We start from the raw sequence: 24801 nt of genomic DNA, 5'->3' as shown, positions 1-24801 counted from the left end.
TAGCGAGATGCTTCCAACAAACCGGCTACAACCAAACTTGCTTGTGAACCTTCCACCACAACAATCCCGCCTCCTTGATAATCGACCAATCACATTCACTTTATTCACTCATGTAAAGTCGTGCACCACTCGGGAGAATTCGGAAATGCAACGTTTGGAACAGCCGTTTCCCTACGACTTTAAGTCCTTCATTTATTTTTGTATGTATTTTTAATTATGGCAGGATTGGTCCTCCATATAGTGCTGCCTTTGGATCATTATAAATCAGATGGGCTGTACATTGAGAGAATAACACTGAGTGGTGGGACTCTTACCTGAGCAGAGAGAAAACGCTGTAGGAGTTCCTGACTGAGCATTGGTCCACCTGAAGCAGGCTGTAATTCTTCCGCTCTGATGGATCCTGAAACAGACACATCTTTAGCGCTGAAGCTTCTCTATTTTCAAATACAACTATTAGGAGACTCTGTTTCTTAACTAAAAGAAAAAAAGGCCAAAGGTAATACCTTGTGATCAAAGTCAGCTGCATAGTAGCCATCATTCAGTCCAAATATGATCTCATTTGGGTATCTGGATCGAATCTGTGGGCAGAGCGGGATGGTAGAGGCTGAATATGGGGACCAGGTCGGAGAGAACAAAGTACAAGAGACATCTGGATGTGCATGAAACTGAGTTATCTGTTTATGAGCTCTGAACGCAGCCCCACTGCGAAGGAACAGCAGAACCGTAAGCTTGCTCTGATGTATCATGAGACTGATCGGCCTCTTATTCGATGCACTAAACTCACAACAGACATCGTTTAATGATTAGCTTCATTCAGATTTGGCACTAGAGCGCAGAATTACAAAATCGATTATATTACACATTAAAACTTCATGATGGATGTAAAACGCATTTGGAAGATCAAACAATAATCTAAGCTTCCCACACTTGAGAAAAACAATCAAATAACTTCAATTACTTCAGCAATTTCCTTAAGGCTTTGAATAATAGAAAGCAGGGAGCTAAACTCATCTGCTCACATATAGGAGGATCAGATTTATCGCGGCGTAAAATGAGAAAGGAATGCAGAGATGCAGGATTTACTCCAGCGCAGAGTTTACAGTACAGGAAAATCTGCAAGGAATGTAGGATTTACTACGGTGGAAGACTTAGGATTTGCAACCTTCTTTCTAAGAATCCAGCGTAAATTAAAAAGGTAACCAAACGACCTGTAGATCATTTAAACCTGATACAGAGCGAAGCTTCCAGTGGGTTTGTTGAGGCGGCGGAGAGCAGCAGGTAGCAGGCACCTTTCTGTGGGGTTAGGAACACTTTTCAAACGTACTGACAGTGAAAACAGCTCATCTCTGGATCCGCACCTGTTAGAGTTTAAACTCTGCTTAAAAGGGCTACAATTTCTCAACGTAACGGAATAATACGATCTGAAGACGATCCAGAAGCAGCGTGGCACGGCCCTGCATAGACATAATTTAAGAGAGCTTCTTTTATTTAAAAAAAACTAAATATATGGGCATCCCCTCTGCTGGGTTAGGGAGGAAAACTAGGATCCGGACTGAAAGTGGACGATTGTTTGAAGCCAGAATGAATGATTGTAGGCTGGGGCAGCTGTGAACCTGCACATCTGGACAAGGAGGAATGACTTCAACACATTTATTTATTTAGAGAACAGATATTTCAAATCTCGACGTGGAAAGAGTTTTAGTTTTAGTTAAAATAGAAAACTATGAACATAACGGTAATCATCTTACTGGAGTCTAGATTAGATTCATATCTAAAGCTATGAGTTGCAAGAGGTTAACAACACAGAAGATTATTAGGAGGTGGAACAAAAAGAAAAAATAATAATAATAAAAATAAAAAAAAATCACATCAAGCTCAAATTTTAGAATTTAAAATAAAAGATTAAACCTGATGGATCTAAAGTATATATATATATATATATTTTTGCCCTTTTAAGCTAATGGCTCTAAAGCAAAGGTCAAAGACCCCCAGATACCTGTTATTACATTTACATTCATTTTTGCCATTAAAATATCCATATTTGGTCTTGCCTGTATAACACTATTGGCTTGAAATTTTGATTTTCAAAGTACCATAATTTTCGGACTATTAGCTGCACCTAAATATAAGCCGCAGAAGCTAAATTGCATGATTTGTACATATACAAGCCGCACCGGACTATAGGCCGCAGGTTTTTTATGTTTAATATCCGTCTTTCTAGCTGTCGTTTTGTCTCGTACCACTCGCGGTAGAAGTCTGCTTCCGGAGGGCCTCCGCATTCCCGCTTTGCTTCAACACTTGTGTGTTGAAGCAAATGTGACGTCAACATGGTGGATGGTAAAATCCATAGATTTAGGTATAACCCTAGTGGCCGTTAGCTGTAAAAGTTCATAGATAAGCCGCATTGTTATATAAGCTGCAAGGTTGAAAAATGGGGAAAAGTCGCGGCTTATAGTCCGAAAATTACAGTATTTCACTGAGTACCCTCTAACGGGATTAATCCCCCACTGCTCGCCGGGTGGCGCACAATGCTCCCCAAGGGGATGGGTTAAATGCTGAGGTAAATTTCTCCAATGTGAGATCAATAAAGTTCAATTATATTATTATTATTATTATTGATAAAGAGACAGAATATAGACCCCTTGCTGTGTTCTTTCCAGGGGGGAAGACAGGTTAGCAGCAAAGTCTTTAACCTTTATTGCCAAAATATTTGACATCAGATCAGTTAGCAATGACAAAGATTTGACCAGTTCAGTGGATTTTTTTTTTTTTTTTTTTTAATGACTATGATCTTGATGGCTGAGAATCTTCACCAGCGTACTTTAAAAATCAACGTTTCAAGCCAATAGTGTTATTGAAATCCAGGACAAGAGCTTATTTCCTGTGGAACAAAAAAAATATGGATATTTTGATGGTAAAAATTAATGTCAATGTATTAAAGCTACAGTGTGTAATTTTCAGCGACAACTAACGTCCAGACTGCAGACCGCAGCAACATGAACATCTCCCCCCCCACCGCTTCTCCCCCCCCAACAGTACGGCGAGCGTTACGGGACAAAATGTCTTCCACGACGTCCGCATCACCTACCCTCTCAAGTGATGAGGTTTGTTTACATAGATAATTTTACAGATAGTATTTCATTAGTCTGTGTAGGGTATAGATTTCATGAAGACTTAAGATAATAAATATACCCGTTATTTTTTCTACATCGTTGTGACGTTTTGGCGATCTCGCAATCACTAGTTTGTTGGCTCTGCGCTGCCGTAGCGCAAAGATGTCTGCCTCCATGGCTGCGAGACCCGCTCCTATGTAATTATAAATAACGAATTCTAAGGCAACGCAAATATTAAGGTTAAGAGGCTGAGCTCGTAGATGATGATAAATAACATAGTTATGTATAATATATTACATTTCTGACTGTATATCCCTGTAATTATTACACACTGTAGCTTTAAGAAATGCCAACTTGCCCAAATATATTAAGAAAATAAAAGTGCTTCTATATGAAAATCATGAAAAACACTTTTTGTTGGTACAACATAACCTTAAAGACATTAATGCTGATACTGGCAGAGGCTTGGGCATCGCTACCGAAGAGACAGAGAAACAAAGACAATACAGAAGGAACAGAAATTTAACAAGGACGTTTGTTGAAATGAATCTGGAGTAAATCTGAAGGAGGACAAAGCCAACATGAAGAAGACGATGGAGTGGTCAGATTAAAAACTACAATTAACCTGTGGTCAGCAGGCAAACCTACTGCGCATCTCCTTGTTTCTACCTTCCTCATGATAAAACATTGTGGTGGCAGCGTCATGCTGCTGGTGCTTTTCTTCTACAACAGGGATCTGAAACATTTACAGCCCAAAGAGCTGTTTAAGCACCAGCTCCTGTTGCATGAGGTGGAGCCGCAGGACCTACAGGACACTTTGGAGAAGTTTTATAGAATCTAAAAGACTTTTCTGATGGTTTATGCAAAGAATTTCAATTATTTTATTCTAAAGTCCATTTCACACAGCTTTCTCACACAGATTCATGCAGATCTTTGCCACATATTTAATGATAACTTCTGATACTAGGAGTCTCTGGGGACCGATCATCGGGAAGATCATCCTGCCAAGTGTGGAGACGCTGCATGAAAGTCGTGATCTAAGCTTCTCTAAGACAATGAAAATTGAGCATGAATGGATATAAAAGGTTAACACTCCCCTAGGTCTACATGAAAAGCCAGGAAATTTTTTTTTGTCCCCCTCTCCTCCCCGTACAAAGAAAAGTAAGCGTGCTCCAATAGCCCCACTTAAATATTTAATAACTGGATTGTCTATAAAACAGTTATAATTGCTTCTACTTTAACAAAAGATTCAAAACTTGCCGGCAAAAAATGTTGGATTTTTTTGTTCTGCTATTTGCAGTTTTTACCTCCTAAATAAAAACACGCAGAAGGGAAAGGAGAGGGTTGCACATCTGTCCATGAAAGCTAGTAGCAGCTTTAATAGTAGAACATCCAAGGTCATAAACCTGGAAGCTAAACATGAACATCCCTCTGCTTAGTATAGAGCGGAGGTCTTCAACAGGGGGTCCTGTTGAAGACCTCCTACCTAACACAATTTCATACAATATATATAATTAGGGGGTCCCTGCTCCATCTGGCCATCAGTTTGAGGTCCTTGGCCTGGAAAACATTGAAGACTCCTGGTCAGGAGGACAAGTGACATGGAAGGAGGTAAAAATCACAATTTTTATGTTTGGCAAAGGGCCCAGCTCTAATACCTCCAAAGACTATCAGATGTAATGGGGAAAAAACGTGAGCTCTCAAAGTATTTATTCAGGGGCATGGAATAAAAAAGTCTGAAGCGTTGCAGTACTAAACTATACATCATTCTCTGTTTTAGTTATGCAAGACTGTGTTGTTTTCAGCAAACCTTAACAATCTTCGTATGTGGTCATAATTTAAAAATCATTATCTTCACACTTTCCTGCCATATTACCTATGACATTGCCTTCGTAAACAACCAGATGGAAATAAGATAAGAAAAGGTTAAAGACTTAAGAGCAGCAACTAGGAATATAAACAAATATTAACTTATAAGTGTCGGTTAATGGTTTATTAGATTAAAGAATTTTCCATCTGATTCATTGATAACGTCCAATTAAAAGAAAAGCTTTTTATGTTGTATTACTGCTATCCACTAGAGGGCGCCATTATAACAGCCTCACTGGTATTAACAAGAAAGTAAAGCAGGCTGGAGGGAAGCAAGCTAAAGCAGAAACATGAATGGATCCAGATTTTGATCAGGGATTATTTACACTGTTTAATGGAGACAAAGATGCTGAATGAACATTATGAGGTTAACCGAGGATAAACGTTTGTAACAAGACAGAATGAGACAAAGCTAGCAACAATAACGGTAGATTGAGAGGTTTTTAGTGATTTAATGCACGTCATGGTTCTGGTTTTACCATTCCTCTGAGAATAACTAGAACAATCAGTTAGCTTACAATAAAAAATGGAGAATTATATCCTTGTTAACAATAATCCATCCATTTTCCTCACGCTTACCCCTGCTGGGGTCACAAGGGGATCTGGTGCCTATTTGGGGCCCACCCTGGACAGATCGCCAGAGAGAACATGCAAACTCCATGCAGAAAGACCCGGGCCAGGAATCGAACCCTTAACCTTCTTGCTGCAAGGCAGCAGTGCTACAAACTGCACCGCCCTAGTTAGCATCCACTGGATTTCGATGAAATAAATTTCATAAAGCAACATACCCTGTCTTTAAATTATACTCTTACATCGCTGTACATTGGACATTCTAAGTGTTTCAATATACGTTCAATAGGATCATGATTTGTTGTATATTTAATAATGTGCATTTTTGCAAAACATTTCTGTTTATTCAGTCAGTATTTAATACAGCTGCAACAACAGTATTTCATATACACTCACCGGCCACTTTATTAGGCACACCTGTCTAACTGCCCGTTAACACTTAATTTCTAAGCAGCCAATCACATGGCGGCAACTCAGTGCATTTAGGCATGTAGACATGGTCAAGACAATCTCCTGCAGTTCAAACCGAGCATCAGTATGGGGAAGAAAGGTGATTTGAGTGACTTTGAACGTGGCATGATTGTTGGTGCCAGAAGGGCTGGTCTGAGTATTTCAGAAACTGCTGATCTACTGGGATTTTCACGCACAACCATCTCTAGGGTTTACAGAGAATGGTCCGAAAAAGAAAAAACATCCAGTGAGCGGCAGTTCTGTGGGCGGAAATGCCTTGTTGATGCCAGAGGTTAGAGGAGAATTGCCAGACTGGTTGGAGCTGATAGAAGGGCAACAGTGACTCAAATAACCACCCGTTACAACCAAGGTGGGCAGAAGAGCATCTCTGAACGCACAGTACGTCGAACTTTGAGGCAGATGGGCTACAGCAGCAGAAGACCACACCGGGTGCCACTCCTTTCAGCTAAGAACAGGAAACTGAGGCTACAATTTGCACAAGCTCATGGAAATTGGACAATAGAAGATTGGAAAAACGTTGCCTGGTCTGATGAGTCTCAATTTCTGCTGCGACATTCGGAAGGTAGGGTCAGAATTTGGCGTCTACAACATGAAAGCATGGATCCATCCTGCCTTGTATCAACGGTTCAGGCTGTTGGTGGTGGTGTCATGGTGTGGGGAATATTTTCTTGGCACTCTTTGGGCCCCTTGGTACCAATTGAGCATCGTTGCAACGCCACAGCCTACCTGAGTATTGTTGCTGACCATGTCCATCCCTTTATGACCACAATGTACCCAACTTCTGATGGCTACTTTCAGCAGGATAATGCGCCATGTCATAAAGCTGGAATCATCTCAGACTGGTTTCTTGAACATGACAATGAGTTCACTGTACTCAAATGGCCTCCACAGTCACCAGATCTCAATCCAATAGAGCATCTTTGGGATGTGGTGGAACGGGAGATTCGCATCATGGATGTGCAGCCGACAAATCTGCGGCAACTGTGTGATGCCATCATGTCAATATGGACCAAACTCCCTGAGGAATGCTTCCAGCACCTTGTTGAATCTATGCCACGAAGAATTGAGGCAGTTCTGAAGGCAAAAGGGGGTCCAACCCGTTACTAGCATGGGGTACCTAATAAAGTGGCCGGTGAGTGTATAATGATGTACTATTTTTTAAGTTAGCATATATACAAAAAAAAAAAAAAAATAGCCCTTCATGTTATCCATTTTTTTTATACAAGATAAAACTATTTGCTGCTTCTTAAATGATTCGTAGAGTGAAACGATTAACGGTTGCTGACCTGCTGTCCCGTGTATCTGAGGCCATCCAGGTTGACCTTCCATTCAATGAGGAGCTGGTACTGTTCTTCCTGTCCGCCCCATATCCTCACCACAAAGCAAGACACCGACGTATCCAGGAGGTCTGGAAGCATACCAAAGTCCAGGCTCCGCCAGGTCGGGTTCTAAGGAGACATAAAAACACACACCTGAACTCTGGCACCTAATGACACAAGAATCCAGGGCTGAATAAAATCAACCAGGGTCACATCAGGTGTAAGAACTCGGTCTAAATGTCTCACTCTAACCTACATTTGAGCTACAGTGAGGAAAATAAATCACATATTGTGAATTCTGGATTATTTTTTTTAGATTATGTCTCACAGTGAACATCCACCTACGATGACAATTTCTGACGCCTCCATTAATTCTAAGAGGAAGAACTTGCAAAATAGCAGGATGTTCAAATTCTTATTTTCTTCACTGCACATAGTAAAGAATTAAATAAAAACAGCCAAACAAGGTGTAAAATGGAGCTCATGATTTTCTTTTGTTTAAATTGAATTTCTCCATTATATGACCCAAAATACCAATATTTCTACTGGGGTGTGTTATGGGTTGATGGCGAATATTTTTCTTCAGACCAAACAGGGAGAAAATTCCCTGCCTCTCTGGGACATTTTAAGGACAGAAGGTTTAAAAAGCAAAGAAACAAAAACCAGAGACAGGAGAATAGAAAATGAAGAAAACAGACCGTCATCCACTGATATACTGAAAACTCAGAGCCTCAGAAAGTTTATATCAGACTCAGTTCTGCTGTTAACTCAGCTTAATATGTTTTTATCCGTCTTTAACCTTTTGATGCCTGTTGTTGTTAATAAACAACAAACCGTTTGTATTACACTGCAAAAAATTTAAATCTAAGTACATTTTTCTTAAAATAAAAGCGTTTTTTTCTTGCATTGAGCAGGTAAGAGAGACACTTTGCCATTGGAACAAGACAATGTACATTTAAAATAAGAAACAAAAACAACTGCATTCTCTTATTTCAAGTGCATAATATCTAATTCTCTTATTTTAAGGGTAAAAATGCTCATTCCATTGGCAGATCATCTCATTTTCCTTCTCATATTAAGGGTAAATACACTTATTTTAAGACATTTTCAGTTTGCAGTGTAGGCAAACATCCATCATAATGTTTATGCATCACCCCAGTGCTAGTCACAGTGTATGTTATTATGTAGTTACAACTGCTGTTACAAAATATACATTACCTTCATTTCTATTTATTTAGTAACATTAACCATTTTAAATTGGCATGGCATTAAAGGGAAAAGGAAACACAAAATGTGTTTTTATATGTACATTTATATCAATTCAGGCTTCAAGGGGTTGAACCAACACAATCAGTAGAGAAGCCTCTGATAAATGAGGATAAGATTAACAATTATCTGCCAGCTTTCCTCTTGCTGTTATGCAAAGAGCTGGTGTTTTCTCTCGGCTGTATCCCACTAAATGAACCAGATGCCATAACGCTATGTTGGTGACATAACAGCAGACAGACAGGAAGTGGCAGCATACTCACCAGTGAGTCTCGAATGACTTCACTCTTGTAAAAGTCTGAAACAAAAAACACATGGAAAAGATTAACATCTATAAGAAACCTGCACAGAATCTCCAGCATTCTGAACTTACCAGACCAGATCAAAATAAAGCTCAGTTAGGCTCACCTTAAACAAGTTTCTAAATGCAGACGGGTTCTTTTGAGTCCAAAGAATTCATATCGCTATTATTATTATTGGTCTATTTCTGCATAGCAGCCATGCAAATCTATCTAAAAGTAGTTGTTTAGTCAGATTATGTATTTCTATGTGCAACCAGTCTGAGTCATCTCACATATCTTCTGTTTGAGACTGATTCAAAGTACCGGCAGGTCAATCCAGGAAATCAGGCTTTTAGCTAGGAATATTTCGTAGGGTGCATCACATCTTTAGGCTTTCCACGGAGTGGAAATTTAGACTCTGAAAGGCTGTTTCTGGCATGTCGAGGTGGAATGCAGCTAACCTTTTGTTTTTGATGCAACACTATTTTTGTCCTGATTAAGGGAAGTATGTGTGCTTGATAGAGGTGGAAATTTTATTAGTAAGATATGAGATAATTTTTAGGTACAATATTATGTTTCATAGGTTAATTCAAACAATCAGAAAGTGTAATGCTAAAGAAAAAAACATATGCAGTAATATGAAGTGAATTTTGAACAAGTTATTTATTTCTTTTTACATGGTAATTAGAAAAAGAAAAACACAATCCGGAAATAAAACTTTAGAAAAAAAGTAATCCGGAAATTACATTTTAGAAACGTCTTGGATAAACAAAAAAAAAGGTTTTAAGAGTAACTTTGCCGTTTTCTTAGACTTGATTTTTTCAGATTTCTCTTTTTCAGACTCAGTTTAATGAATTATTTCTGTCAGACTGCGTTTTACTGATCACATTCAATCACAGCCACATTAAGGTCAGACATCTTTGATGCTCCAGTAAAGTGTGTCCAGATGACTCTGCTGCTCCTGTGTTCGATGGCAGAGAGCGTCTGTGCAGCCAGTTCATTAAGATCTCGATCCTGCCTTATGATATTATTTCGCTGTCTGAGCCACTCAGACCCCCACAGATGGACAGTGTGCACTCACTGGGAATCCCCAGCAGCAGCTGTCTCAGGCCTGGTCGCCTCTTGGGGATTTTCCCCTTCTGCTTGTGGCAGCTGGAAGTAGATGTTATCGTTTTTCAGGTATATGGTGCAAACCGCAGGCACAAGAATAATAAAAGCATTTTGAAATGTTATGTTAATTTAGGCGTTAATAAACTGTTTCAGGGGAGTGATCATAGCGATCTGCATCAGCAGTGCTGTATCCGTCTCCCTGGCAGCTCCCAGATCAAAATATTAGATTACTAACATTTTTAGTAAAGGGCGTACAATGCAAGCAATGCTCACTAAAAGCTTGCAGGAAATGATCTCCTTCCTTGTTCGTTCACAACTTTCAACTTTATTTGGTCTTATTGTAAAGAATAACTGAACATCTATGAAAAAGCTGCTCTGTGATGGACTGGTGACCCGTCCAGGGCGTGTCCTGCCTGACGCTCATTGATGGCTGGAGATGGGCACCAGTCCCACGAGGGGGAAGGGATCTATGAAAAGTCTTTCTGCCGCTGCTATCAATTCGAAAAGTCCTTGTTTTGATTAAAGGAAAGACCTAAGTGGTCAATAGCCTTTCTCACACAAAACAAATAAGCAACCTAAGCACCTGTTCAGCATCTCTGGGTTGAATTAAACCTGCTGTAGTGATTGCAATCCTATGAGAAGGTCAGCACGTCTAACAGATTGGGGGAATGATGAAGCAATGCCAGAAGGTTAATAACAGCAGGTTTTTATGCAAACGCACGCATGCAGGCAATCTTTCCACATTTGTAATGAAAGAAAGTGATTCGGTCCATTCTTCTTTGAATCCTCTATTCTCATCATCCATCTTCTTTTTTTTTTTCCTTTGGCATCCACTGCCTGAGACCCACCCGCCGCTTTGTTTACTACAGCCACCTGCCAGGCACCGCGCAGCACTGAAACACGTGCTGCAGGCTGTGACGCAAATCTTCGTTGCCAGAAATGTTTACATTTATTTTTTTTTTTTTTTATTATTATTTATTATAAAAAAAATGTACAGCATTGGAAAATAAAATTTGTTTGACCTGCAAAAAAAACAAACAAAAAAAAAAAAACATATTTTCCATTTTGATACATTTTTGAAAAAGCTTCAGGGAGCCTCAACATGGAGCGGCGGGTTGCCGACCCCTGCAACAGGCTGATGATACAGACTGTTTTGTAATCCAAATTTAATGCATCAACTATTTTTAACCACTCTTGTAAAGTAGACAAACACAATTTATTTTCAGTTCAATCCTAACAAAATCATTTATCATGAATCCCTAAATGGACCACCACTGTCCACGGTGGAGCAGCTGGCATTAGCTCCCCTGAATTGGCCTACATTACATCTAGCTAATGATATGATTTTGAATTAGTTTTTTTTTTTTAACATGGTAATTAGAAAAAAAAACAACACAATTACGGAAATAAAATTTTGGAATTGTCTTAGTTGTTTTCTTAGATTTTATTTTTTTTTCTCCAGATTTCTCTTTATCAGACTCAGTTTAATAAATTATTTCTTTCAGATTACGTTTTACTGATCACATTCGAACACAGTGACAAGTAAAGGCACATTTCTATTGGCCTGCATGGACTTTAGCAGCAGTCTTATTTAAAGTTAAAACAATGATATCTGTAAAACACATTTGAAAAGAAAGCAAGTCCTAAAAATCAATCTGAAAATGAGAGTAATATATTTTAAAAGGTAAATCTTTAAAAGAAAAAAAAAATCAGAAAAAAAGACTGAAAAAAATATATTTCAGAGTTTTTTTAAATTTGTATAAACAAAAACATGTTCTTTGTCTGCAATAACAATGAAAAAAAATTCACTCCATATAGCAATGCCTTTTAACCTCAGGATGCTGTAAATAAATAAAAATAATGCTTGGTATGTGTAAACAGCACTGTAAGACATCTTCAGACAGTTTATCAGCAAACAAAAGATGGTTTGGGGGCGAGTTGTCCTTTAATTACTCCACACATCCCAAGCACACAGAAAATAAATTAATATTGCCGCTTTTAACGAAACAACCGAGCATCAATCCCAGCCTGGCTTTAGGCCCCAGGTGTTCCTTACATGACAGAAATGCAGAAAATGAAATTGTTATATTTCCTTAAAGCAAACCAGTTCTGATTGTGCCATATAAAACAAAAGTAAAAGTAAATGCATTTTTTAGCTTCTTTGACTGCATTTTACTTTGTGTGTTTTTTGTGATCGTCTCAAATCCAGTGCACTAAGAGTCTGCTTTGCTTGGACATTTTAAACCTTTGTTAGAGATCAAATCACTGCGTTTCAAACACAGCTTACAAGAAAGCTGAATTTTTTTTATTTTTTTTAGTGACTGGTCGGTAACTGTTGGATATTAAAGGAATGTGAGAACATTGGTTGCCTTTTGGATTCAAATGAGAGCTTCTGAAAAACAAGAAGAGGTGATAGTTTGTTTGTTTCTGGTGTTTCTACTGACCTCTAGAAATGCGATCTCCTACACAGAGGTGGAGGGTGAAGTAAGTGTCCAGCAGTGGAGAGCCATTCTTGTTCACTATGTTCCTGGCAGCAATGCTCCGGAGGTGACGCAACCGTCTCTGTGAGTAGAGAAAAAGAAACATGTTACCTACAGGAGACTCACGTCAGAACCGACCGACAGGAGGCCAACATCAGATCGACCGACTGGAGGCCAACATCAGATCGACCGACTGGAGGCCAACATCAGAACCGACCGACAGGAGGCCAACATCAGAACCGACCGACTGGAGGGCAACATCAGAACCGACCGACTGGAGGCCAACATCAGATCGACCGACTGGAGGCCAACATCAGAACCGACCGACAGGAGGCCAACATCAGAACCGACCGACTGGAGGCCAACATCAGATCGACCGACTGGAGGCCAACATCAGATCGACCGACTGGAGGCCAACATCAGATCGACCGACTGGAGGCCAACATCAGAACCGACCGACAGGAGGCCAACATCAGATCGACCGACTGGAGGCCAACATCAGAACCGACCGACAGGAGGCCAACATCAGAACCGACCGACTGGAGGCCAACATCAGAACCGACCGACTGGAGGCCAACATCAGAACCGACCGACTGGAGGCCAACATCAGATCGACCGACTGGAGGCCAACATCAGAACCGACCGACTGGAGGCCAACATCAGATCGACCGACTGGAGGCCAACATCAGAACCGACCGACTGGAGGCCAACATCAGAACCGACCGACTGGAGGCCAACATCAGATCGACCGACTGGAGGCCAACATCAGAACCGACCGACTGGAGGCCAACATCAGAACCGACCGACTGGAGGCCAACATCAGAACCGACCGACTGGAGGCCAACATCAGATCGACCGACTGGAGGCCAACATCAGAACCGACCGACAGGAGGCCAACATCAGATCGACCGACAGGAGGCTAACATCAGAACCGACCGACTGGAGGCCAACATCAGATCGACCGACTGGAGGCCAACATCAGATCGACCGACTGGAGGCCAACATCAGATCGACCGACTGGAGGCCAACATCAGATCGACCGACTGGAGGCCAACATCAGAACCGACCGACAGGAGGCCAACATCAGATCGACCGACAGGAGGCCAACATCAGATCGACCGACAGGAGGCCAACATCAGATCGACCGACATGAGGCCAACATCAGATCGACCGACAGGAGGCCAACATCAGATCGACCGACAGGAGGCTAACATCAGATCGACCGACAGGAGGCCAACATCAGAACTGACCGACAGGAGGCTAACATCAGATCGACCGACAGGAGGCCAACATCAGATCGACCGACAGGAGGCTAACATCAGATCGACCGACAGGAGGCTAACATCAGATCGACCGACAGGAGGCCAACATCAGATCGACCGACAGGAGGCTAACATCAGATCGACCGACAGGAGGCCAACATCAGATCGACCAACAGGAGGCTAACATCAGATCGACCGACAGGAGGCCAACATCAGATCGACCGACAGGAGGCCAACATCAGATCGACCGACAGGAGGCTAACATCAGATCGACCGACAGGAGGCCAACATCAGAGCTGAACAACAGGAAGCTAACATCCATGTGACAAAATGTTGGCTTACTTCCTGATTTATTATTCTTTTACATGTTTTTTGCACTTCAACAATTCAAAAAAATTGAAGAACCTTCGATATTATTAGACATTAGATGACACAAGTAAACCTAGAATGCAAATGAATCTCCATGACCTTGTGTGAAAAGTGGTTGGCCTTGAAAATATTAATAGTATGGGTGCTAAATGAAGTGTTAGTGAGGTAAAGCATCTGAATAGGAATCAGGTCTGGATTTTTTTTTTCTGCAGCCATTCAGAGGTGAACTTGCTGAGGCCTGGACCACGAAGCAGGATTACTGGGTTAGTGAGGCAACTTCAGCTTCAAACCTTACCTCCCTGTACCACTTAAGCTGGATTCTTTCTTAGCAAGGCTAGTCACCATGGTAACATTCTCTTAACAACAAACCTGCTCCGGGGCAGGCTAGCTTTCAGGATTGATCTAAATCCTAAAAAACACTCCATCCAGCAGCAAATCAGCTGTTCGTTAAACAATGACATGCCCTTTGATTGAAGACCTTGAAGAGCGCAAAAATAAATGAAACAATACATCACAATCAAATAACTTAAAAATCAAGTAGGAGGTAAAATATGGTCTTGACAAATTGAGTAGTTTTCCTTTGCCTCCTTTTTGACATACCAACCGACTGGAGGCCAACACCCTATATAATGTCCTCATACACTACTGGCACTATAAGAGATGTTTACTAGTCTTCTTTTTGACTACTATTAAGATGTGTTTGATGTTCTGAAACACTTTAGTGTGCTAAACATGAAAGAGAAGAAACCAGGAAGGGGGTAAACACTTTTCACACCCCTGTTTGTAGAGACCAGAAAAGCACCAAACTCCCCGCTGTACATAAAACCAGTCTGAAACAGCGCGTTCTAAAGAGACCTAGCGGGTTTGTTAGTCCTATCAGACCTGAAAAGTGTCTGGCGAACAAAAGCTGGACCCCACCCACTCGGGTTGTGATGGAGGAGGCCAAGCAGACCTGCTATTGGTCACAAACAACAACAACACTTAACAGAGCAGAACCATCAATAAAAAGATAATGTAGCGAGAATAGTTAGTGTTTTTACTACAGTGAGGTTCTGAATTATGTCTAGACTGAGCTGTATGGCTGAAACCATTAATCAGATTAATCCTGATTAATATATTATTAAAATAATCATCAACTAATTTAATAACTGATTAGTTGTTAACCGGAGTAATCAAACTAATGGTGCGTTCAGATCGAGCGTGTGTACAGCTGTAGTTTTCACACACCCCAAACAGTATCAAACAGGAGGAGCTTTAGCTGTATGAAGCTGACACCCCACCCACATGAAAATAATAGAGATGTCTGCTACTGCTGTTTCAGATGTATTAAAGATTTTTTTTTTTAGGTCATCCAGACTATCGCCTCATTAAGCTCCAAATTGACTCAAAATCATCTACTTTTTCAGGGCTATAAAAGTTCTGCATGTAAAACTGTTGTTTGCACTGATTTTTAATCTTGGTCTTATATGACATCGCCATCCCTGCAGGCGTCAGAGCTGTGCTCGTATCTGAATATAAAGTCATTTCATCACATACCAATCCTTTGGGCATGTTTTCAATGGTGTAACAACACAACAATAGGCCCGTATGCAGAATTATCTGGGCGGACCCCATCTGAAGTACAACATGTGATAAAGGTTCGGGATTGGGTGACAGTTCCATAAATCAGGTAAGAAGATATAATTATGCAATTCTCTAGTATATGATCACACATCACACACGGAAAAAAAGTGACTGCGCACCTTGAATGGAACCATTGATGACAGCACACCACCACATTACAGACACCCCAAGTTCTAAAAACATATTTCAGGGAGATGCTTATCGACCATTTTTTCCATTCTTCCAGCAGCTCTTCTTTCCTTTTTCTTTTCTGGAATCTGCTTAAGTTCCTCTTTTTGGTATCCATCGCCGCTAAACCATTGCAAGTAATGATTATGGTTTTAATGTATGCTCTGGGTTACCCATAATTCCAAGTCGTAGTGTAAAAAATACTCAAATACATCGTTCTTTTAAGATTCTTTATTGCTCTTTGAAACATATTATATGAGTATTTTTTACCAACCGTCTAATGAACTATACACAGTTATTAACAGAGTAATTAAAAGTACCACTGCCTGCTTTGCCATTTGTGTCGTGTTTAAACGGCTCACTATCATGGTGAAATCTGCCATGTGTTGTGGTATAAATACGTCCCGTGCACTCAGTCATTTCAGGATCAGGTGGGTTTAAGAGGAATTTTTCGCACCATTACATCTGCAAAGTTGTATGTTTGCGTAGGGGACCCACCAGGTGTCAGTGATGGGGCCCCTAAGAGGTCATGGGCCTGTAAGCAAAAGGTCTGCCAGGCGAGTCGTTTATTTAAGATGCTAAAAACCAGTTCAGGTGTCAGCTTCACAGTTTTATTGTCGCTTCTCTGAAACAAGTTTCATTTTAACAGGTTTGCACCTCTACTTCAAACATAAATAGTAACACGTCAAACACACAAAAATTTCACATCAAGAAGTATCAAAAACAAGTCTTTGCTCTCAGAGCATCACTTGTTCATATATTAGCTCAGTCTTTGTGAATATATATATATGTTGGGGTGTGTGAGTGTGTGTAGGAGGGGGAGGTGAAAGCACAGGAATTAGATGTTACAGCTTCCCGTTACTACACTCCCACCAGTAGTGGTCTAACTTCTTTCCTGTAGCAGAGGATAAGGTGGAATCTGAGTCATGGGATTCACTAGAAGATTAGGAAGTGAGAAACAAAACAACTGATTGTTTCACTGAGGACTTGAAACCCCCTCCTTAAAAACGTTCCTACATATTTCTGAATGGAGCTGAAGAGAGAGAACCACATGCAGGGGGAAATAAGATGGGAAGGAACTGGGTCAACAATCATGCTACATGATGCTTATTTTCCACCATAATTTGCAAATGAATTCTTTAAAAATCCTACAATATGATTTCCTGGATTTTTTTTCCTCATTCTGTCTCTTATAGTTGAAGTGTACCTATGATGAAAATTACAGACCTCTCTCAGTATACTAAGTAGCAGAACTTGCACAACTTTTTGGCCACACCGCATTTTATTATATGCCGCTTGTTTGTAGTTTTTGTGTTTTTTTTATTTGTTATTGATCACTGCATTGCGGCAAATGTAAGATCCTTTGGTTGTAACCCAGTGGACAAAGTTAAAATTAGCTTTTTTGTGAGAGCGTTGGATCAATAAATGCTCTGCAAGCCAAGAACATGAAGTTTTATTAATTTAATACAAGAGGACAGCCGATGATCCGATGCATCGACACGTCTCCGGTCTATTTTTATCCATTTGCTCCTGGACCTAATTCTGACTCCCGTGCTGTGTAAACGCTAAACCTATTTTGCCCTCCTACCTCGCTTCCTCTAGCACTACCCCATTTCTGTTTTGCACACACTTGCATAAAGAGTAGGCAAGACAAACACGGCGGATTCTGGAGTATCGAAAATAATCGAATCATTGGGTCAAGAAATTGCTACTGATTCGAATCACCATGATGGCTGTGATTTACACCTCACCGTGGTTTAGATTCATTCTTTTTTCTTTTTCTCTATTTGTTAAGAACAAGTCACTACAATCATTTGGACATAAATCCAAATCCTTATCATGATTAGAAACTAATCAAGATAACGATATGATAAACTTCAATTTCAGCTCCAACCAATAATAAAAAACTGTAATCATACAAAAAAAAAGATTTTCGTTCAGTTTTATTACGTTTGGCATATTCCACGATGCAAGGATGCTTTTAGTTATTCATGCATCTCAACAGCTTGGTTTTCACCACTTTCAACATCTGAGACCAAATGTCCTTTCTAGTGTTGGATTTTAAAGTCAGCTCCAGTAAAAAGGAGAGAATGAGACAGGATTAAAACATCCAGGAGAAAAAGGAAACGTTTGAGCTTTAAAAAAAAAAAAAGCTGCAAAGAATGAAAAGCAGAAGCAGCTAAATGACGAGCAGCTGAAACAAGAGCAGCAGAGGCAGAGTTTGGCAATGGTTAAACAGGTTGAATCACTTCGTTTGGGAAAACTCTGGATCCTGAAACACGAAGCGTGGATCAAAAACACATGATGTCCAGGAATTACAGCTCTGTGTCGTCTGCAGCTCTCAGCAACAGAGAAACAAACATCTTCAACCGCCTGACGTTCAAACGTTGAGTATTCCATCGCAATCCAGTCCGGATTTTGACCAAAACAAAAACATTGAAAGTTGAACGTTTGCAGGTTGAATTTATCCAGCAAAGGTTGCTCTGGATGCTGGTTGTTGATGCCAGCAGGTCATCTGTTAAACACACTGCATGAAAAGTGGGATTTTCGTCAATATGCGGCACTGTAGATTGTTGTGGAACTTCAGGTTAGCGGCAGTTTACGACAATTTGCAGGCTTCGCCGAAAACTCCCGTAAATTGTCAGAAATTGATGTGGACTCTCTTAGGCAGTGTTCCCCCCATGCCTCCCCCCCATGGAATTCTAGGGGAGGCTTTAACATGTAAATGAACATGCTGTGAGCTATACAAATGCAAACCAGGGTTGCAGGGGGGGTTTTACCCCAAGTGACATCTTTCTGGGTAAGAAATTCTCTGATACAAAGAGATCAGGCTTAGTATAGCCTCTTCCATTTTAGCTTGAATTGATTTATTTAATTAAAGTATAGAGACCAAAACAGATCTTTAGCTGACAGAGCAATACATTTAGAGCAGTAATTATAAAAAAAAAATTGCATTTAAGATAAAAAATAAAATGTTGTCTGTCAATATGCTCAATTCACAATTACTTAAGTGGAAAAGTTTCAAGAAATGAGTCTGAGATGATTTACTTTATAACATGGCGCATTATCCTGTTGGAAGTAGCCATGAGAAGATTAGTACACTGTGGTCATAAGGTCCGGCCAGGTCAAGATCCGCAATTGCAATCGCACCAAACAGGAAAAAGACCATCGACAAATTCCGGTTCGTCAAATTAAAATATAGCAGCAACAGATCGGTGACTAGAAATTATAGCACAATTCTTATAAATATATATATAAAAAAAAACTAACACCGTTTATTTAAATGATTGGATCCAAACTATTGGTTATTCACCAACGAGGAAGCAGATTTCTCATCTCCATCAAAATATTTATTTTATACCGAGGGACTTAAACTTTAATCAAATCCATTCAAAAGAAACTTCTTATTACAGGAATGAAAAGAGATGCTGAGTTTGGAAGTAGTGAACAAGTTCATTCAAAAAAAAGCAGTTTTGAATTATCCTTATCCCCGTTACAAAAATCTACATATTTGGGCAGAAACTGAACATATGCTGGATGATGGTGGGATTTTTTTAATATGTCATATTAAATTAAGTACTCACAGGGTTCATACAGGAATGAGTGACTCTAATTTAATGCTATTTTAATGCTATTTGAAATGATTTTAATGCCATCAACAAGAACCATGTACACAAGTTATTAGTGTACATGAAATATGAAGGAGCTGCAAGCACAGTTCCATGACTCCTGTATGTATATAAACACACACACATACACACATATATACGTATATGTATATCCTCTAGCTTTTTCTCCGCCTGGAGCGATATAATATATCTGACGAAATTGTTTTTATAAGCATTTTTTATTAAAGAATTATAAATACTTCGATAAACCTATTTAAATAATTTTAGTGCCAATTAAGGCCTTGATTAAAAAAAAAAAAAAGAATGATTTTTTAATTATTTTTATTGATCCGCGGAAACCCTGGTTCATCTCGCGCATGCTCCCTACGATCTCCAAGAAACTCAGAACGGCGGTGTGCAGCCACAGTGGAGGATGTATGCTTTGCTTTGTGCAGGCGGTCTGGAGCTTCTGGATTTCGGGGTAAAACTCCTCTTGGACGCGATGGCGACTCTGCATCGAACAAGACGAACTCAAAGAAGAGATGCTAGCGGTAAATATATGTTCGATTACTGCCTGCTAAGCTAAAAGCAGCCTAGCCTAAGCTACCGGCTAATAGCGGCTAATAGTAGCCTTGCTAGAACAAGCTTTATTAAAGTGTATTTTTTGTGATTTACAGGAAGCAGTACGCCGTCTTCACAACTCGGAGACTAATTGGAGGCGCTATGAACCGGAGCAAGGGTAAGATTTAAAGAATATGCTTTCATTCTGCGGTAAAAGGCAATGGATACGGATGGATACCGATCATAGCTTTTACATTTTGTTTTCACAGACCTCCCATCTCGGCAAGTCCAGATTTGCACGATGTTGATAAAGACGACATTGTGTGTAAGTGACTTATTTTAATGTTTTCTCCTTCCTTGTTACTGTGACTTGCGTTTGATTTTTCATTCATACCACTCTCATTTAATTGTTTTCCAGCTGCCTGTAAGACGTATTTTCAGACGGTACGCAGGAGCTTCAGATATACGCAGCCAGCCACACGCTGCGTGCGGAGGCTATCTGCTCGGAGTCGGGCCAGAAGAAAGATGGCAAGACTTTATTTGGTGACTATTTTTCAGGTGCATTGATAGATGTGTTGTGTCCATACGCAGTGCGCTGATTCATTGTTTTTTTTTTCAGCTGCTGAAAGCGAGGCAGAGTGTGCTAGCAGATGAGGAAGTGGAACTCTGGAAGTCCGCCTTCCTCGGCGGTGTCTCTGGATGGATTGTACGGTCGCCGCCATTTCGTATGCCGGATCCCTCTGAACTCTGTGTTAAGCTGCAGTCCCGGTTAGAAGCGATGCCGAAGTACAGGGCCACGCACACTAGGCGTCTGCACATCGGACCTGCCTCGGAGGGAATGCTGCCAGTTACCTCCAACCCCGAGGAAGCAAACGGACCGTTCACGGAGTTTTAATTTTTAGAAACGCATGTGTTTGGATACGCGTTGTATATAGTTGTGTGTGTTTTAATAAAGCTCTTTCTTTGCATAAACAGCTTCCTGGCAAATCTTCATTTCCTGTATAAATTCATTCATGTCCTTGATGGTAGCATAATAATTGTGTAGTAGTGTAGGATAACATAAATACACAGCATATGAATGAATAAATATATGAATGAATAAATATATGAATGAATAAATATATATATATATATATATATGAATAAATATATATATATGTAAATTTATATGTAAATATATATATATGCCAACCAATCACGAGCGACTTTACTTGTTTAAAAAGAAGTGGTTCCGTCCAATACTCAGTAAGAAAATTAAAGCCTGGCGTGGCCACGTGTGGTTTTGCTGCCAATCACGAGCGATTTCATTTGTTTGAGAATAGTGGTTTCAGCCAATACTGAGAAGGTTATTCAAGCCAGACTTGGCCAGCCGCGCGGGTTTGCTGTATTCATATGCTAATTAGGGCCATTAGTACAGCTGATCGCTCTCCACATACGTCACGGTACGTTTCCGACAATTTGTGGCACGACAAACGCGGACAAGCACGGGTTGCAAATTGTCGGAAACTGACGAAAATCAGGCAGATCTGCGGGAGTTTACGGGAGTTTACGGGGACGAAAATCTCACTTTTCATGCAAGTGACATGGCGGTGGTAGTGTCATGCTCTGGTGCAACTTGGCTGACAACAGGACATTTTTCAGCTTATGGCTTAAAATGAAAACCATATTTACTAATATAGCATTTTGATCAATGTGAATCTTAAAATGAACAATACTTTTATATTTTCAAGGCTGTTTGGATGAATGATGAGAAACTTTAAAAACAAGCAGAACATCAACATATGAACCTTGTGCAGCTTTTAAACTACAAATGTTTTTAAGTTTAGGTTGAACTGAATAAAAGTTCACTGGGTTTGGTCCGTCTACCTTTTATTATCATTATAGACATTTAGATAATTACTGAAATGATTTCACTGTCACCGGCCCGTACCATGAAGCAAGCGCAACGTAGCATGATTAAGGGCAGATTAGACTTCTGCAACCGCACACATCAAATGTGGGTTTGGTCTGGTCAAGAACCAGGTATGCTGGTATGCTTCTGCACCGTCGGTCTGGAATTTCTAGGGACGCACAGCAGTTTCCCGCCAAAACACAAGGGGGAGCCTATTCGAGAACTCGCGAGAACTTCGGTGGAAGGGGCGGGAGTGTTTATCTTCCAAAACAACAATGGATATCATGGTCACAGAGATGGATCTAGAGTTGCTAGACATCGAAGAGGAACAGGTTCTGTTAATGGAGTTGGCAAAAAGACTGATTAACCTTTTGTCATAGATGTCCATTGTAGTTGTTCCTCGGTTTTTAAAAATGGATGTCTATTCTATTACAATTTCTGCATCTGTATAATGGGTCTGTTTTATGTGTTGTTCTCAAGCACAGAGAGAAGTAGTGAGAGCTGCAGATTTAAAGGGGAAACAGATGTACTTTGATATGCAACATGTAAGAAAATATATCTCCAAGTTTACCAGAAAGTTTAAAAAAAAAAAAAATGCTTTGCTATATTTAAAATGCAGCATATCCATATTTTTCTGGATGGATGGAATTTAAATCGTACTTTTAGGGATGCATGACATATCAATTTTGGCATCGGAATCGGCTCTTATTCATATATTTTCTTTTTTATACATTAATATTTTTTGGGCCCTATAATGTCATGCAATAAAAGGCTTCTCTCTAACATCTATAAATATAAATATTAGTGTATTTTGGTTCTCTTTTGTTCTCAACAATAGGGAAGCATTCAATAAATAAATGTTTGAGCTCATTTTTGGAAAACGCAAAAACCTAATAAAAGGGTTCAGGTGGAATAACTGTAGGTCCATCAGCCTCCAACGTTAGAGCGTCACCATAAACTTTCATCACAGAGCTACACCCTTGGATTGGTGCATCCATAGATGCCTAGTCAGATCTTTTGATCAATTTAAGGAAGAATGATCATGTTTAAACATAGCTGGTATGTAGAACTCAGAACACCTGCTGTAAAATCAGTCAGACTAACACCAGTCAGTCACTACCATGAAAAATGAAGTTACTTATAGTTTAAGGGACTATATACTAAGAAAACTGAGCATGTTTACCATTGTTAAACGTATATTATTCTATTTTTTTTTTTCAATTCAGTTTATTTCTATAGCACCAATTCACAACACATGTCATCTCAAGGCACTTTACAGTTCAACCAGATCATACAGTCAAATTGATTCAAAGTTTTCTATGCAAGGAAACCAGTTGACTGCATCGACTCATTGACTCAAAGGCAATCCCTCACAATAAGCATGCTTGTAGCGACAGTGGAGAGGAAAAACTCCCTTTTAACAGGAAGAAACCTCCAGCAGAACCAGGCTCAGTGTGAGCGGCCATCTGCCGAGGCTGACTGGGGTTCAAGGAGACAGAAGCAGAGACACAAAAGACACAAAAAGCAACTGTAAAAGGCAGGAAACACTCAGCCAGGCAGATGAGCTCCCAGCCTGCTCCCATGTCAGAGGATGAAGAGAGCATTTTCAGCCAGTGACAGTCAGAGAAACAAGACTACACTGTCCTGTTTCTCAGAATGCCAATAGATGTAGAGGAAAGTGGTTTAACTTATCAAAAACAAAAAGGCTCATGAAGCTTCCTTTTGTTTGCATTTGTACCAAAATATGGGAGTGTTGCGCGCGCTTACAAGCGTTCTTAACCATGCCTCCAAATGAATGAACGAGATTATCAGCTTTTCTTTATTAACAACTAACACGTTTAAATGAAAATTGAAGACAATATCATTTAGAAGCGAAAAAATAATTTAAAAAAACAGTAGTACAACGATTGCAGTGAGTATAGCCGTTTAGCTTATCGGCTTCCAGTGAGTGACCTGTCACATGCTGACTGATCTAACGTCCAGTTGTGTCACATTTTCTGAAGCAGTGCTGCTGTCAACACAATTAGTGATTTTTTTACCATAAATAACACACCCAATAGAGAAATAAGAGGATTGTCATAATTATACAAAATGTATTTAGATAGTTTTAAGAGAACCCAGAGTTCAAGAGGTCAGTTTATATTCTACAAGCTAGCTAAAACAAGCTAGCTGTGGCTAGCTCGACAGGCCTGATTTCCTCCAAACACACAAACACATGACTCCATCAAAGTTCTCCTCTGTTTCCACCCGCGGGAGGGGGCAGGGGGAGGCCTACCTGCTGGGAGGTGAGCTCCACATGCAGGGCTCGAGAGGATGAAGCTCCAGAGTTGGTGACAGAGGCAAGAGCCCGACCGGTGATGGAGTTCATCCTCCTGTCGGCATCTAGCGAGTCCCCCTCATTCAACAAAACGCTCCATCCCCAGTGTTTCCCTCCGAAAGTTCACCAAGATGCAGGGAACCACGGCAGGCGCTCAGACACGCGTTTAAAGCTCTCCGGGAGCTGTCAGTCCAGCAGCTGGTCAGACGTAAACAAAGTGCAGGCTATCTGCTACAATTGCTTCGGAAGTCCGTTTCCGAATTGGAAGTACGTCAAGGAGGTCCGTGATTGGCTCAAACGGACGTCCATCAAAAGAGGGCGGGGCTCGGTCTTGGCAATGAGCGTTCCTATTGGTTGAAAGATGCGTTAGTCAACCAGGAATAGGCCAGCGTCCGCTAAATTCTGTAAAATCTGCTAAATATGAGGAAGTTGTAGGAGCAGCGTGACATTCAAGTGACAGAACAGCACCGGGCTGCACACTTTCTCTGTTAAAAAAGTCCCCAGCAATTAAACTTCTATGTTT

The 24801-nt window shown here is 40.4% G+C and overlaps 1 protein-coding gene across 1 annotated transcript in view; it reads right to left on the bottom strand.

Moving 5' to 3' along the window:
• Positions 1-24549, bottom strand: part of uvrag (UV radiation resistance associated gene) — a 191677-nt gene extending 167128 nt beyond the window's left edge. The window contains exons 1-6 of the mRNA XM_038267137.1: positions 24237-24549; positions 12444-12561; positions 8872-8906; positions 7310-7471; positions 504-578; positions 315-400 (exon numbers count right to left, since the gene is read on the bottom strand). Of these exons, the coding sequence (XP_038123065.1) occupies positions 315-400; positions 504-578; positions 7310-7471; positions 8872-8906; positions 12444-12561; positions 24237-24329 (569 nt within the window). The 5' untranslated portion in view covers positions 24330-24549. The remainder of the gene's footprint in view (positions 1-314; positions 401-503; positions 579-7309; positions 7472-8871; positions 8907-12443; positions 12562-24236) is intronic.
• Between the last annotated feature and the right edge of the window lie 252 nt (positions 24550-24801).

Source organism: Cyprinodon tularosa, unplaced genomic scaffold, assembly GCF_016077235.1.
Source record: "Cyprinodon tularosa strain WSP-4 unplaced genomic scaffold, ASM1607723v1 ctg662, whole genome shotgun sequence".
NCBI lineage: Eukaryota > Metazoa > Chordata > Actinopteri > Cyprinodontiformes > Cyprinodontidae > Cyprinodon > Cyprinodon tularosa.
This window is presented reverse-complemented; position numbering and strand designations above follow the sequence as displayed.